This window comes from Diuraphis noxia, unplaced genomic scaffold (genome assembly GCF_037042655.1).
Source record: "Diuraphis noxia isolate RWA-SAM2 unplaced genomic scaffold, SU_Dnox_SAM2 contig0004, whole genome shotgun sequence".
NCBI lineage: Eukaryota > Metazoa > Arthropoda > Insecta > Hemiptera > Aphididae > Diuraphis > Diuraphis noxia.
The window spans coordinates 14031539-14047931 of NW_028301714.1; the positions used below are offsets into that span (position 1 = coordinate 14031539).

Below are 16393 nucleotides of genomic sequence, written 5' to 3' on the forward strand. Positions count from 1 at the left end.
ATAAATTTGTATAGTTTATATAACCTTGCACTTTTTCTCTAGTAGCTAATACATTTTTTTTTCGATATTTTACAAATTTACCACAATTTACTATTCATATTATAATAACAAAAATATATAGTAGTTATACAGAATAATATAACTGTTATGAGTAATTAAGTGTTCTTCGTTTTGTTATAGTTTTACTATGCCTTTTATGTACCTCAGGTGCTAATTTTAGGGGGGGCATGTAGAGCGTTCGTGTCCCCTCTAGAACCCTATTTAGTTTTTTGTTTTAATGAATGATACAATGAAAAATTCATATTTATTGATTTCTAGTTAATTTTGTTGGTAACTAATGTTACAAGTAATGGCATATATTTATGAAGGGGGGAAGGCAACAGAAGTATCTCCCCAAGGCGCTTTTTTCTTTAGTTTAATTCATATAATATAATATATAATAATAATTATATAATATGATTTTAACAATAAATTTATTTTGATGTGCATTACATGATATTCACATACTTATCGGTATACGATAAATACGTCGGTTTCTACCTAATCATTTAAGCTCATATTGTGTTTTGTTAAAATATTATACTGTCAAACTCGTTATTACATAATATTATTTTCTACTTTTTTTTCTTCAATTTTAATATTTTTGAATAATCATCAAGCATAATATAGGTTTCATTAAAATTCCAAAATAATATCAAATGTATTACATTATTTAATTTAAGTCAGGAATACAAAAAGACTGAAACAATTAAATATTTAATTATGTTGTTTTTTATGAATTATGATAATATACTTGATATTTTAAGGTCGCATATTTTTCGTAAAATGTTTATTTTTGATGAATGTATTGTTTTCTACAATAATGTGTGTTTTTTGTTGTGTTCGTTATCATATTTTGAGCAGTAAATATTTTTATTCTTCAATATTAAGGGAGGTTTCTTGTAGACAAATGTACCTTATTTCAGAATTGTGGAGTAAAATATATTCTTAGTATCTACCTACTTTAAAAAAAATCAGGAAAAACGGTGATATTTATTCCAAACTAATTTGAATAACCGTATAGAGACGTAAAATTTTCACTGAATATTTCATTTTTTTATATTTACATTTTTCAGACAAGATAATATTTTAAAATATTTTGACTTTTTCAATGGTATTTATAGATATCGTTCTGAAGACTTTCCATTTTCTATCGATAAATATAAAATATCCTTAGAAATAATGATTGACATTTGACACTCGCGTCCCCGTTCAGAATAGTTTTTCGTATGCAATGATTTATTATTTAATTTAAATTTAAGTACTAAATGCATCCATTACAGTGACATTATCAACAACATACATATACATATTATATACTATACATTAAAGAAATTTCCCGGTTTTTCAAAATTTTTCTGGTATACATTTAACAGCTCTCATAAGTATATAAAAGCATATTTTACGTAAATATATCTTTTTTATATATTTACATGCTATTTGTATATTTATGTAACTCATGTTGATATATAATATGTATATGGGTTCAAATTTGAGCTTCAATTTCAAACATAATATTAATTAAATAAAGGTCATTTATAATTCCGTACACCGTTGTGCGTTCAACATATTATTTTATATAATTTCATTTTATATTCTTATCTAATTACCTAATTATCTATTTTATACTATAATATTACTCCTAAGCTATAATCTATTGTAAATCATATCTTTATTGTATATTGTAATCGTCGAACTGTAATAGTTATATACTGAAAGTTCTAAATAAAAAAATAAAAAACATAATATTATATTATTGCATAAATATTGTGTGTTTACTGGCTACTGTAGATTTTAAATTTAACCTCATAATAATATATCGATAGTATAGAGGTTATTATTTGTTATTAATTAGACATGTATTTGACCTAGAAATTTAAAAGTGTCCCTAAATGTTCCTTGTGCACATCCAACATCCGTGAACATAGCTCTCGATGTCCGTTACAGATCTGGATTCAATATATAATACGATTTATAAAAACTATTCCAGACAACCAAACATACGTAGGCAAATATAGGTACATGGTTATTATTTTAATTACATTTTATTTTCTTATATTCAACTTAATCGATTCAACATTAAAACATCATCTTATCACGTAGGTCGTAGTTTTACATTATCTGTTCTCACATACATACACCTGACAACGGCTAGGTATAATAATTGTGTTTATGTAATATCTATCTGCCCACCTGCTGTCTAAAATTGCGTCGCTGTTTGTATAAATTTGATTAATTACATATAGGTGTTACGCTAAAAAAATCTTCTTTTTTTATAAAAAATGTACGTGTTTCATTTTATTTTTATACATTAAATCTTTATATATTACATTATAATTTTATAGTTGTTAATAAAATACAATTCCATACATGTAAAATAACATGTACATTTTTGATAAGCAATTAAAACGTAGTTTGGTCAAGTGGTACATGAAAATGTTCAAACTGTCTAGGTGGTACTCGGAAATAAAAAGGTTAAGAACCGCTGCAGTTTAGTGCAATAATAATCTACAGTCATAATAAGGGTGTTTAAAAAAATTCCATATAATCTCTATGTTTAATATATCTCAAAAATAGTACGAAGAAGTTAGGTTTAATCCAAATGTCGGAATTTAATTATACCTACCAATATACCGGATTTTAATTTATCGTTATGATTGAATTACATTGACTTTATGTTATATTTTACTACCAATTATATACATATGTCATATGTGTATAATGTACAACGAAATTCGCATAGAAAACATGTAATGATTTCGACTAGGTGAAACAATACTCAAGAAATATTTAGTTTAGATTGGTAAGCATTATATTGTATTTTTGTAGATGTATATTTAAAGTTTTTACTTTTTTCAAGAAGTCTTTCTTTTATAAAAGCCCGTTAGGTATTCGTAGACACATAAAGTCAATATACGTTCAATTAAGGCGTATCCGCTTCTCTCTTCTCACGCTACTTCCAATCTCGAAGTAGAAGTTTCAGCGTGTTAAAGTGGTTCTTCCGGCCGGTGAAATTTTTGCTTAGGGAATTTGTTTCGAAACGAAGTGTTGCCAACCGATATTGATTTTCCTAGAGTGGCTAACACTAAGAAGAAATGAAATAACAATAAATTACAACACATTTCTTGTCGTCTACTTAAAGATTAATTTCATCTGACTCGTTAAAATATATTTTAGTTGTCTGTAGTTAGGTATATGAAGTATGAACAGCTTTCGTTACAAAATCATCAATTGGATTTTTCACAGTTACTAATTCTTTTGATTTTTGCACATATTATAATATCGTCAAACTGTTGCAGTCAAATAAATTTTAAAAATCTGTCTGTATGGAAAAACTACAAATAAGGATTATTAAAAATCAGTAAAATTGATTCTTCTTAAGACAGGCCAGCGTTGCCAGCACGTTATATTTTGTTTTCTGCCTCCGACACACTCGCAATGTACTAAATTTGCGTTCAGAGGAACTAAACTTGTGTTATTACTAATAACTTATTAGCTTTAAATGAATTACGAATATTGTTCATTTTTAACAATGAACTAATATGCAGTATGAATTATTGATGTTGACGAGTCTTGTAAAAATACGGGTTTTTCGTTTTTCTCTAATTTTTTTTCTTAGTTTTTCGATTATTTTGAAAAGCACTTAGTATATTCATCAAAAGTACTAACTAGATTAAATTTATTTTTTATTTATTAATTTTATTGTGTCAATATTATACACTGAGTATTTTTACAATGTAGATTAAATTTTGATTATTATAGTTATAAGTTATAATTTATAGGTAAGTTATATTGAATAAATTATTTATTAGCAAAACATATTATTAATATATCAAAAATGTGTATTTCTAATTAATGCATTTAATTTATTGTTTAAAGTTTATGGGTTGCTAGAATTTAAGTTTGATTTTATTTACTTAAAATTACGTCAAACCTTAACAAGTTTTAATTACGTTTCATATAGAATTGGTGTACTATACATTAGGTCATTTTTTCAAAAAATAAAGAAATACAATTTTATAACAAGTCAAATTTGTATACTTATATAGCTAGGTGCTTATGTGTGTATTATTTTTTATTGACAATTTCTCAATTTCTCAAAATTATTTCATGAACTTTAAAAATCTAATTATTTAAGTATTCATGTCTGACGTCAATAATCTGGTGAAAATATATTATATTATAATGTGCACCTAACCATGATTTATTATTTGTTGAGATCGGTTTAACAGTATAATGTCATCGCATTTATGTCTCCTTACAGTTTAACATTTATATTCTTAAATATATATTTTTATTTTATTTACAATTTTTTCAATATAATATGGCCATATGGGTATAGTAATGATCAGATTTTTATTGGCTTTATGCAAATTATGAGAGTAAAAAATGTGGACGATTCATTCGTCACAAAGTTCGTAGGACAACATTTATTTTGCATATTAAAGCATTATGTTTTAAACATAAGAGTTAATTTGCCTATTTTTCATATTTTAGAATATACTCTATATTGTTGTTTATACAAAATATTATATTTTGCTAATTTCTGGAGTTGTGATTTTTTTTTTGCAACAATTTTTTAACGATGATTTAAGAATGATAAAAATTAAAAATCATTCGATTACTTACATTTTTTATGTTTAAATAATTTACGTATTACCAAAGGTATGGTGCATAATAGTTATTTACATATTGTTTTTATTCAACATTTTAAGAAAATAAAATAAAATTATCTGCATATATACAAGTTTAGCGAATATTAAGAGTATATTTTAGGATTTTTTTTTAGAACATATTAGCATCATATTTTAAGCTTTTAAGAACCTAAAAATCCGCTCTTTAGTTATGAATATTGATGTATGCTTAGTATATGGACATAAGTATACTGTACAGATAAGGCTTATTATTAGGTTAACTTATTTTGATTTAACACGCAGTGTTATTTGTTTTAATTTATGTTAAACAACAACATTAATCTATAGTAAAATTAAATTTACAACACGCATTATTAAAAGCATCCGTATACCTAATTAAATTTAAAACACAGCCCATTTGACATCTAAACCTTATTAGTATTATTTAAAATTGTTTGTTATTGCTATAATAATAATGTGTACATTATTTTTATTTAATCTTGATTGCTGACATAATTTAAATAGCATTATTAAACGTTAGTTTAATTTTTAATTATAATTTATCAATAATCTTTTTATTAATGAAGTCACTAAGTCGGCAATCGACATTAACAATTAACAATTATTATTTATTAATAGTTTATATTACTGTGGAGTTAAAAAAAAAAAAAACAAAAATATTTCTTATACACGGATACGATATACACATTTAAATAATAACTTAAAGAATAATATATTAATGTTAGCGAATAGATATATTTTAAATTGTAATGGGTGTGATGTCAAAATCAGTCGAAACAAATTGCAGTGTAGCTAATAAAGTACCTACCTAATAATTAATTAATATTTTTGTTTTGCACTCAACTGCAGACACCATAGTTTTATAAAGATCATTAATAGAAGAAAGTGCTGAATTTCGTTTATAAGTTTATAACAAGTTCATTGATTTTATATGCGTATAATTTATAACTTTTTGTTTGAAGCCTAAACTTAAAAAAAAATATAACCACATGATTTGTGTCACTTGTCAATGGTATGTCAATGGTTTGTCACCATAATGTTATTTGTGATACTTGCGAATAGTTATTGAAAAGAGTTTTCTAGATAGGTATGTATGATATGAATAATATGAATAGTAAATATATACTTTTTTACCATACCAATAAATACGACTCCATAATTTACATACTCCAATTTTTAAATAATGATTATTTATCATCATAAATCATCAGCTGTCATATTATAATAATGAAATTTTGTTTGAAGTTGGCTGTTGGATTTAAAATCATAAATATCTATAATTATTATTTTGAGCAGGCGCTGAACATTTCCATTATCTACAATTGAAATGGCCCACAAAATCATAAAAATACTTTTATCACATATTGTTTTGACATATTCAATATGTTTATTCAATATGTGTAAGGTGTAACAAATGTTTGATATTTCAACATAATTAATTGATTTCGTCATGCCTAGTTAATTAGTAACAAGTATTTACTGTACAATATGTTGGTAGATATTGTAGATATTATATAAAGCACATGAATTTAATAATACTTAATTAATATTCTAATTCCATAATTGGCTTTCGGTTAAATATATTCAGAGGACGATCCCATAACATTCTGAATTTTCTAACTACTTATACTGCACAGAAATTTTTTATCCGAAATATTATGTTAGAATATCTTGGGGCGTAAAAAAAATCAAAAATGAAGTTTATGAACTTTCTAACCTATAAATTCTACCTTTATGTTTTCTTTGCATCATATTAATGTTATTATTATTATTATTATTATTATTATTATTGTTATTACTATTACTATCATTATTTTTATTTACCTTATCTAGGTAATTTTGAATTTGATAACTTTTATACTTACCCTACATAATATTTCACATGAGATAATTTAAAGCTTAAAAATCCTAAATTTCTATTAGCAAATAGCAAAAAAGACAATAGGGAAATTATCAAATATGAATGTTCTAAGTTTGTTTTAATACTATTTGATACATTTAATTGAATAAGTTTAAATTGAGAACAAAATATAATAAAAACTTAAACAATAAACATTCTAAAAACTAAAAGAAAATTCAAACTTTTAAAATGAATCCATTATTGGATAGAACGATAAATAATCTTTAACGAATACATATAAATGCAAATAGTTTATATTATTACGTACGCATATGTATAAATATAATCGTAAATCATTCTAAACTAATTAATATTCATAATTTAAGGAATGCTTGGTACCTATTTAATAAGGGAAGACATTACAGATTTAATATTTTCAAGGAATAATTTGTTGAAGAACATTTTACGAATATAAAGTCACGATGTAATCATAAATAACAGCAAAAAAATTAATTTATGAGGAAACTCTACTACTCGGGTATTTATATTGTAAGGTGCTGCAGTTGAATGTTTTATGCGATTTATGTGATGTCGAGAAAATTGTTGTGCTGTTTGAAATACATTTTTGTGTTGTTGATAATGTAGGTACTTGAAACGAAAAAAGGATGTAATGTTTAAAATAAAAACCATTCACCTAAATTCCCAAGAAAAATCTTTTTTCTTTTAAATTTATATAATAAGTACTCAATTATTTCAAGTTTGTTGTGTAATATTGTATAGTTATAGTTTGAATAAAAAACTAATTTTAAATATCACATACAAATAATATGTTATAGATTCAATGTGTGTATGGCCATCCATATATGTGCTTGTTTTTGGTTTACACAATTATCTAAATAATAATAAAATAGTATTTATTAATTTATTCAAATAAAATCTGACTGCTGTTATATAATATACAAAATCATTTAAAAAAGTTGCAAATGTTTTGTTCGTTAAGTGTAGGTAAAAATGTTTCAAGAAAATTGTATAACAAAAAATTCAATTGTGAGTTGTGACCCGTAGAAAATGTTTAAAATTATTTATAAAATAAAAAAGGAATTTCATTTTAGACTTCTAAGGATTTGTGTAGACTGACATATCTAGGAACTTTTTAATCCCTACAAATTTTTGTCTAATAACTAATCGTGCATGTTAATAAATAATGTATATTGAAAATTTGAGATCTTTGAAACGTTAAAGGTACTATCTTCTTTATTCTTCTTAAAAAATTTGAAATTTGAATATTTAGGAGACAGATTTCAATACATAGCCTATAAGATGAACTGGTATAAGAAGATGGAATAGTGGACACGTTGTTGGCAAATCTCCTTAGAATTGACCACTAAGATTTAACTATAAGCTATAATGTATAAGTATTAAAATCTTTTTAATTTTCATATGATATTAAATTTAATAATATTATGGATATAATATTAAAATGTTTTTTACTTCCCAGTGAAAAATTTAAATCAAATATACAGCGACGTACTTAAAAAATAACTAGTTTATAAGTTCATGTGGATTTATTGACCGTAAGAAATACGAAGAATAACAAAATTGTATTGTTCGTTACAAAATTACCATCTATACGAAATACAATTATTAAACGTAGCAATCGTTTGAAATAAATTCCATTAAGAAAATTAAAATAGATTGAACGACTACATATATCAAACTTTCAAACGTCTAAGTGGACTTTATTTCTTTTACGAAATATACACTATACTATTTCTATATCGTGAATTAATTATTATTTATAAGAATTATATAAGTACAACAGTAAAAAACTATTTTGCTTTATAAAATTACTTTTGGATAATACCCGTAAATTATGAAAATTTTCAAGTAATTTTTAAACTTAATTATAGTTTAAAACGTTTTCTAATTTCCTTTTTATGATATTCTGAAACGATGTCAAAAAGTTTTTTTTTCTGTAAACCAAGACCCACAGAAGTTTTTGATCTCTAGTTAAACATTTGTTTGAGTTTAAAGTTCAATGCGATTGTATGAAGCGAAAAATATCTTGGCCTGACAACGGTGTCCTTATCTATATACGAACTGTAGAAGAACTCCAAAAGTTTCATGCGTAGTATCGATTAATAGTGCGTTTAGTCAGCACTTTAAATAAAATGGATTTTTTTTTCCCTAGTAGTTTCTCTAAGGACTGTTAAATAAGTAAAAACTACCGAAAACTGTCGAAAAATATTGAAGAAATCATAGCAAGCGTGGTTAACCGAGATTCACTTAATATTATCGTTTTAAAAATATTATGGTTTATTTTAATGGCATTTTATCTTTGAATTGATCAAATCTTAGTTTTTCGTATTAATATAAATTTTTTTATTGTTGTCATTTTTTAATTTGAATATTATGTTCATAATTCTATCGATATATAATTATTCATTTTTTTTATTTCAATTGGAAAAGTGCATTAGCTCATCAGCAATCTTCTAATGGAAACTTAAAGTTGTGTGTTACTCTGTTCTTGATATTTTAATTTGTATCTACTGTAGCTGTTTTAAACACTTGTTATTTTCTCATCTCATCAGCCTTTTTATAATTATATTTATTTATATGTATATACTTATAAACAAATATTTATAAATTCCCATAAAGCTCAAAACCAGAAAATGTTTAATAATATTCCATTTTATATTTCAATTTTTGTTTTTAAAGCTGGCAATACAGCAAATCCAAAAAGTAAATAGTTTTTTTTTTTTTTGAATAAATTAATTTATGTAAATAATCCAAAAAAGTTTATGCAAATATAATTGAGCATTATGTTTTACAATATTTTAATTAGATGTAATCATGTCAGTCTTAATAGATTTCCATAAAAAACTTTTAAAAACTAATAATATTAAAACGCCATTGTCTTTACCACAACTTATTATAAATTAAAATGTTTAGGTCTTACGTTTTTTTAATTTCGTGAAATATTATATCGTATATTAGTGATAGTATTATTGAAAATTTAACATATGTCTATGCGTTTTCAACAAAATTGGTTTTAAATATTTTATTTTATTTGTAGAAATGTTTTTGAAAATTACTTAATTAATTATTACGGAGACAAATTATTTTTGAAACTTGCCATGGCAGTGTTAGGGCTGAATATTGAAGTTTGAAAATGTCATATTTTATATTATAAAAGTTACAAACTGTGATATCTATGAGGCTACGAGTATTATACCTGGACATTTAAAACTATTTGGCTAATGCTTACTAAATATATAATTTTAGTAACTCAATAATAATAATCAAACCTGGTTTTTTAGGTGCTTATTTCTATGTTTTTTTTTTTTAAACAGTTTTTCTAACGATCATTTTATTGTTTAACATTCTATGATCTTTTACATTGTTATAACTTACATCGAAAATACATTGAAAACTTAGAATTCATATATTATTATTGATATATTGTACACTTAAAAATAATTTAAAAGTAAATCTTAAAAGTATAAAATTAAAAAGCAAAAATACAACCACTTAATTATAAAAAATTTAAAAACCGTTAAATGTTCAAAATGTGATGGATCAGATTTTGGTAGAAATTCGTTACACTATTTATTTATCTGAGCTTCACCGTTTTATATCGAATCCGTCCAAATTACTAGGTATATCGTACGTGTTTCATTTTTAATATATTATTTAGAAACAAAACTTTGAAATCTTATTTTTACAAGTCTAAAATGAAAAATAATACACGTATGTCATTACTTATTAATCATTATAAAATATTTGCTCATCTTTATCATTCATATGAATGGTGGCTTAGTTACGCACATATATTAGGTACCGATCTACATATTATATTGGTCTTGGACGTTTCATCATTATAAATTTAAGCTGCACCAGACATTTGTTTCAGGATTCAATTGAAAATATAGATTATTCAATAATATTTCTTTCAAGTAAAAGTGGAAAATAAAACAAATTGACAACCAATATTCTTCATAGTTTTATATGACGAATAAACAGATAAATCATATCTATAGTACCGAATAGTTTAAACGTGCTCGTTAAATTCAACACATAAAAATATAAAATATATAGTATATAGATTTATATTTTTATAATATAATAACAATAAGCCGTATGACTCAATTATTGAATTATTTTTCAATGTTACGAAACTTCTAATCAAAAAGATTATTACAAAAGGTGATTTTATCCTCTCGAATGATATAGAAACAATGTAGAATGGTATATTATTATGTATAGCTGTGGATTACACGCGTTCATGTGCTTAATGCGTAGAGTATTTATTTTTTCAAAACTTTATTACTATTCATTTAATCGTAAGAGATTTTTGCATAGCATTATTATTTAACGAGTGAGTAGTTTTATCGAGTACACATTTTACACTATGTAATATACCGTAGGTATATCGTTTTAAAAAAACTATTATTCAGAGAAAGCAGTGACATGCGACTAGTATTATATCATTAAAACCTAAACACTTACATTTCATCAGTTATAATGATAAACATTCTAATTTAATTTTGTTTAAATAAATTTGTAAATGTGATTGGGCATGTGTATGTTTGAGGAAAGTCAATAAGTTGTTTTTGTACGGAGTAGGTTAAGCACTCCGGACCAAATTATTATATATTAAATGAGATGTATATGCATATAGGTATAGTAGTTTTATTATATATCTAATGTTATCGCACTTTTCACGAAAGATATTTTAATATAATACGTACCGGCAAAAGCAGAAGGGATCGAAGTGAGAAATAACTTTTGACTTTTTACACGCACCCCAGTCTCTTCGTCTTTCATTTCTCTGACCAGCCCCTCCATCTGAAAATGTAAATTCACACCAATTAGTCCAAATAATATCGCTTGTTTGTTTTAATTGACTCTTCAAAACATCAGCCTCGCTGTGGCATAGAAATGCCTGCCTGGGTGATGTATATAGATGGCTACACTACATAGTGTTCTAAACTTTTATATATTGAGTGACCTGTGATACAATTAACATAAACGCTGGGACCAGGAAATTAGTAATTTGTATGATTTATTCACAGCTGTCTAGGGTCGAGTACTCATTAAATTCCGGTTCTGTTGTATAAACTTTAACTTCATCGGTTTTATATATTTCAAATTGGAATTAGAAAATTCATAAACTGAATCTTATGAAATAAGCAGAAACTAAAAATTACATCAATTTCAATTTTATTTGTTCAGTGGCATTTACTAACTATTTTAGTGAAATTTTTATATAGCTGGTGCTGTGTATAAAGAATAATACCTACTCTATATATGCATGAAAAAGAATTTATTTATAAATTAGTTTTTAATTTCGATTTAAAGACGATCTATAATACAATTTGTAGATATGAGAATATATTATAATATTCAAAATGAATTGTCGTTTCAAAATATTATCATTAATCATTATACAAACCAATTGATTTGCATTGTAGTAATCATCTTATTGCAATGATTTGAAATTCAATTTTGATGAAATATCTACGTACCTTGTCAAAGGCAAAAGGCCTGCGTCTGCGATCCGATTTATCCATGTTGTTGGGGGCGGGGGGGCTGGGTCGCGTAAATACGTCGCTTACCCTGGCTCCATCGGTCTCTGGCCCCGCCCCCTCATTGTTTTGGACACTCGTTACCCGTTCATTTGATCTAAAACATACCATTAATGCTGGGATTAGAACTTTAAAACATCGTTAATTAAAGCTGAAGATCTAAAAAATCATCTGTAGAAGACAAAAACAGACAACTTAATATTATTTTCTCTAAAATTTCCCCAAATCTTTTCAGTCCCATAGATAATTGATCCGGAAAATTATTGCTGTAATTTTCGCAATTTTTTTTTATTCATTATAAATATTAAATAATGCTCTTTTGAGTAGGTAGGTATGTATTGTAAAATGTAATTAATTATGAATATACCATAGCAATGATTAAAAAAAATACCATACAATAATATTCTAAAGATTCGTTTTTCAATAACTACCTATATAACCTGCGAACTACGTGGTAATATTTGTTTTTCCAACGCTGAATATTAATACAATGCATTTATTGCTAACCAAATGTTAATTAACTGCTATAATTATAATTATAATTATAATTATAACCATACCTAGCGATGAAAACGAGTTAATTAATAATACACATACACCAATATATCATAATAATATCAAACATGTGTTTTAATCAAAACCAAACATTTAGAATAAAATATCGATTGAGGAGCACGTGCAGAACTGCCAAGGATTTTTGTGATCTTATTTTGGTCGTAGCATCATTCATGGTAGTTGTTTGTACTAAAAATATACATGAAATATTGAGAAGAACTATGAATATTTTTTTAAAACCTATTTCTTCAGCTAATTATTTACTATTTAGATCATTTAAAATTGTTAAATGTACATTAATTGTTTAAAGTATATAAAATCTAATACACATATAAGGATCCACCGAGTTTATTATTTTTATATCGCATTGACTGAAATAATAGTAACAAAATCAACACACTTTTTTGTATAGATTTACATCGAACATAATTTTACCATATAATTTCGACGAATTATAGATATTTTCATCCATGCTCAACGAAACTATAGGTAAAACCAAAAACACCATCTCAATGAATAGGTTAGGTTAGGTAGCTATGCAAAAAATAAAGAAATCACATTTTTTTAAAGTGTTTATTCTATCATTATATACACAGAAAAAGATAATAAATTAATAAAAGGGGGAAAGTAGATAATTGAGTAGTACCTATATTAAGTAGATCTTTGTAGGTATGAGTCGATTGTAAATCGTCATGAATCATTAAGTAATTTTGTCAACATTTGAACTTTAAATGGTTACATAAAAAAATTAAGCCTAACATCTTAGATAAAAACTTATGATGAACTCTGAATTAAATGTATTAGCTTTTTGATCAAGTGAAATTTTGTTTTATTAAGAAATACTTAAAATATAAAACTTTCAAATATATATAACTAGTTAAATTATTAAAATGTTTTCAAAATTATACCACTTATAAAAATGATAATATAAATATTTGGAGACAACGTTATGTATCGATATAAGAGGTAAATCATTTTTGGATTACAGCAAAATAAGAAAATCGTTTGATGATAAATCACATTAAGTTAACATGTAAATATCTAATTGCTTAGTCTTCAAATTCTCATACAAAATAATCATGGAATTATGCTCAACTTTATTTAATTTCATAAATAACCTCTTGGAACTTTCCATTACATTTTTAAGCTTTTTAACCAAATGAACATTTTTTTATTGACATTTACAGGAAGCAAACTGTGTATGAAAAATGTCTTTAAATAACTTAAAAAGAGGCAAATATCTGAAATATCAATATTTTGTGAAAATTTCAAGTAACTACGATTGTTCCTTTTTTAATTACAGCAGAATATGATAATCGACTCTGTTGACAAATCTTATCTACATTTTTTTCTTAATCATTATAAAAAAAGTAAGAATGCTGGAATTGATTCAATGATTCATTAAAGGATTAAAGTATCAATTAGATTCACTTTTCGATTAGCATATAGATATTGAAGTTGAAAATTTAAGCATTTTCATTGTTTCAAAAGACGATGACAGACACAAAAAAAAAAAAACCATCATTGTAAAATAAATGTTGTAAAACTAAAATATTCTACTTTTTGGTCAGAATCTGAAATATAATTCATTAGAAATTTCTCTGAAAGTTATAAATTATGTAATCACTATTTTTCAAAATATATGCGATTGCAGTAACAAAACACGAAAAAGGTGTTCCATTATTCTAGCCAATTTCTCAGATCAAATTATTTTTGGTTACTGTATTACATTCGATCAATATAGTGTTGATGAAAAGGCTAATAATTAATTATACTCGAATAGTAACATTATTTCATATCGTTATTAATTATTAATTAATTTACACCACAACAGCAAACGCTGTATTTCCGCAAATGGTGTTATATAACAATTTTTAGTTCTCATATTATACGCATTGAGCAGCACATGCGATCTGTTAATCAATCCAGAATTGATAGGAAACGGGATTAATTTTCTTTTCAGTATCGCACAATGGATTTAAAAATTCTACAGTGCCATAAAGCCCACTTTTATTACATACCGTTATGTCGAAAGCTCGAATTTATGGTCTATTATATAATATATACCTACCTATAATGCTTTTAGACAAGACTTTTTTTAAATTTAATAGGTTTAATTTCTGATGATAATATTTTTTTTTAATTTTTAATGTCAGAATCTCTAAACATGATATATGTTTAAAGTTGTTCATATTATACACTATACACTATACCTACAGGTAGTATATTTTGTAGTTTTACAAGTAATTTTTTTTTTTTGTGATTAATAAGATTGAATTTAAAAAAAAATTTTGAGCTATCTTTATTTTTTGGTGTCGATTATTTTTTTTATCCTCTTAGTTGTGATCAAATAATTTCAATTTTACTGTTTAAACCATTTTTTAAATCGTAGTACTTATTTTTCTTAAAAATATAGGATCTTAAATGTTGGTTCATTGTATACATTATTAACTACGACCAAAAAACTATACTAATAGTTTTAATTAAAATAATATTGGAGTAAATACTTTTAGGTAACTAAAGTACTTACAGATTTTTATGATATATCTATTATCTATCCTATTTAAAATGAATGAAATGTTTGTTTTGTATTTTATTAATTTTAGATTCTGAGCGGAGCGATGAATGTATTGATTTTACCATGATGTGTGTTTTTTTTTTTTTTTTTTTGTTTCTGTCATCACGTTTTGGGGCAGTAAAAGTACTTCGATTTTTGACTTCAGTACCTCGTTTGATCAGAAAGTGAATCTAGTTGGTACTTTGGGGGGGTCAAAAGTGAAAAATTCTTAATACTTTTCTAAATAATCGAGAAAAACAAACTAAAAATTAAGGGAAAAACGGGAAATTTTACACACTCATTTTTCGACAAAATCGATTTTGGTTTTTGATGTAATTTTAAAACAAATGAACAATAGATACATAAAATTTTCACCGTATGTTTATATAAGTATATTCTATCCACCATGCAATTTTCAAAAAATTTCGACTTAAGTTGAACTATTCATAGGCATTTGAAATTTTCGATCATTATTAGTTTTTTTAAAATTAATATCGATAAAAATTTATTTGTTTGGCAGAAAAGCTTGAAAATTTAATACAAGGCTCTTAACATATTGTTACAATAGAAGTTGAAAAATAAAATAAATTCATTGTCACAATTCTTTTTTATAAGCATTCAAAGTTTGAATTTTGACAAAATACGTAAAAATCACGAAAATTCACAAATTATTTTAAGCTAGAAATTCATAAAAAATGTTCCTTTTATATCTAAGATTTGAAAACTTATTACAAGATTCCTTACAAGTTTTAAAATCTTTATCACAAATAAAAAGTCCACCGGAAATTCAAATTAAATTTTTATGAGCATTTGAAATTTAAATTTTTACAACATTGGATTTTCACTTTTAGCGATTTCTTTATTTTGGTGTAACTCTAAAACAAATAACCGCAGATACTTGAAATTTTGACTGAATATTTATATAGGCATTTTCTATATTTGATAAAATTTTCAAAATATTTAGATTTGTTTTGAGCTGTTTACTGACATTTTAATTTTTCAACTTTTTTAGTTTTTCTATAAATATCGATAAAAAATTATTTGTTCGGTAGAAAAGCTTGAAAATTTAATACAAGGCTTCTAACACATTGTAACAAAAGCAGTTAAAAAATATTAAAAATTCGTAGGCACGATTTTTTTTTATAAGCATTTAAAGTTA

At 24.9% G+C, this 16393-nt stretch overlaps 2 protein-coding genes across 10 annotated transcripts in view; one reads left to right on the forward strand and one right to left on the reverse strand.

Moving 5' to 3' along the window:
* Nucleotides 1–16393, reverse strand: part of LOC107171704 (regulator of G protein signaling 11) — a 53781-nt gene that overhangs the window by 19812 nt on the left and 17576 nt on the right. For all 3 annotated transcript variants that reach the window (XM_089225215.1, XM_089225214.1, XM_089225216.1), the window contains exons 2-3: nucleotides 12063–12219; nucleotides 11286–11382 (exon numbers count right to left, since the gene is read on the reverse strand). In XM_089225215.1, the coding sequence (XP_089081341.1) occupies nucleotides 11286–11382; nucleotides 12063–12107 (142 nt within the window). In that variant the 5' untranslated portion in view covers nucleotides 12108–12219. The remainder of the gene's footprint in view (nucleotides 1–11285; nucleotides 11383–12062; nucleotides 12220–16393) is intronic.
* The window catches only part of LOC107173638 (uncharacterized), a 107833-nt gene that overhangs the window by 8331 nt on the left and 83109 nt on the right, over nucleotides 1–16393 (forward strand). The gene's annotated exons all lie outside the window — the stretch shown is intronic.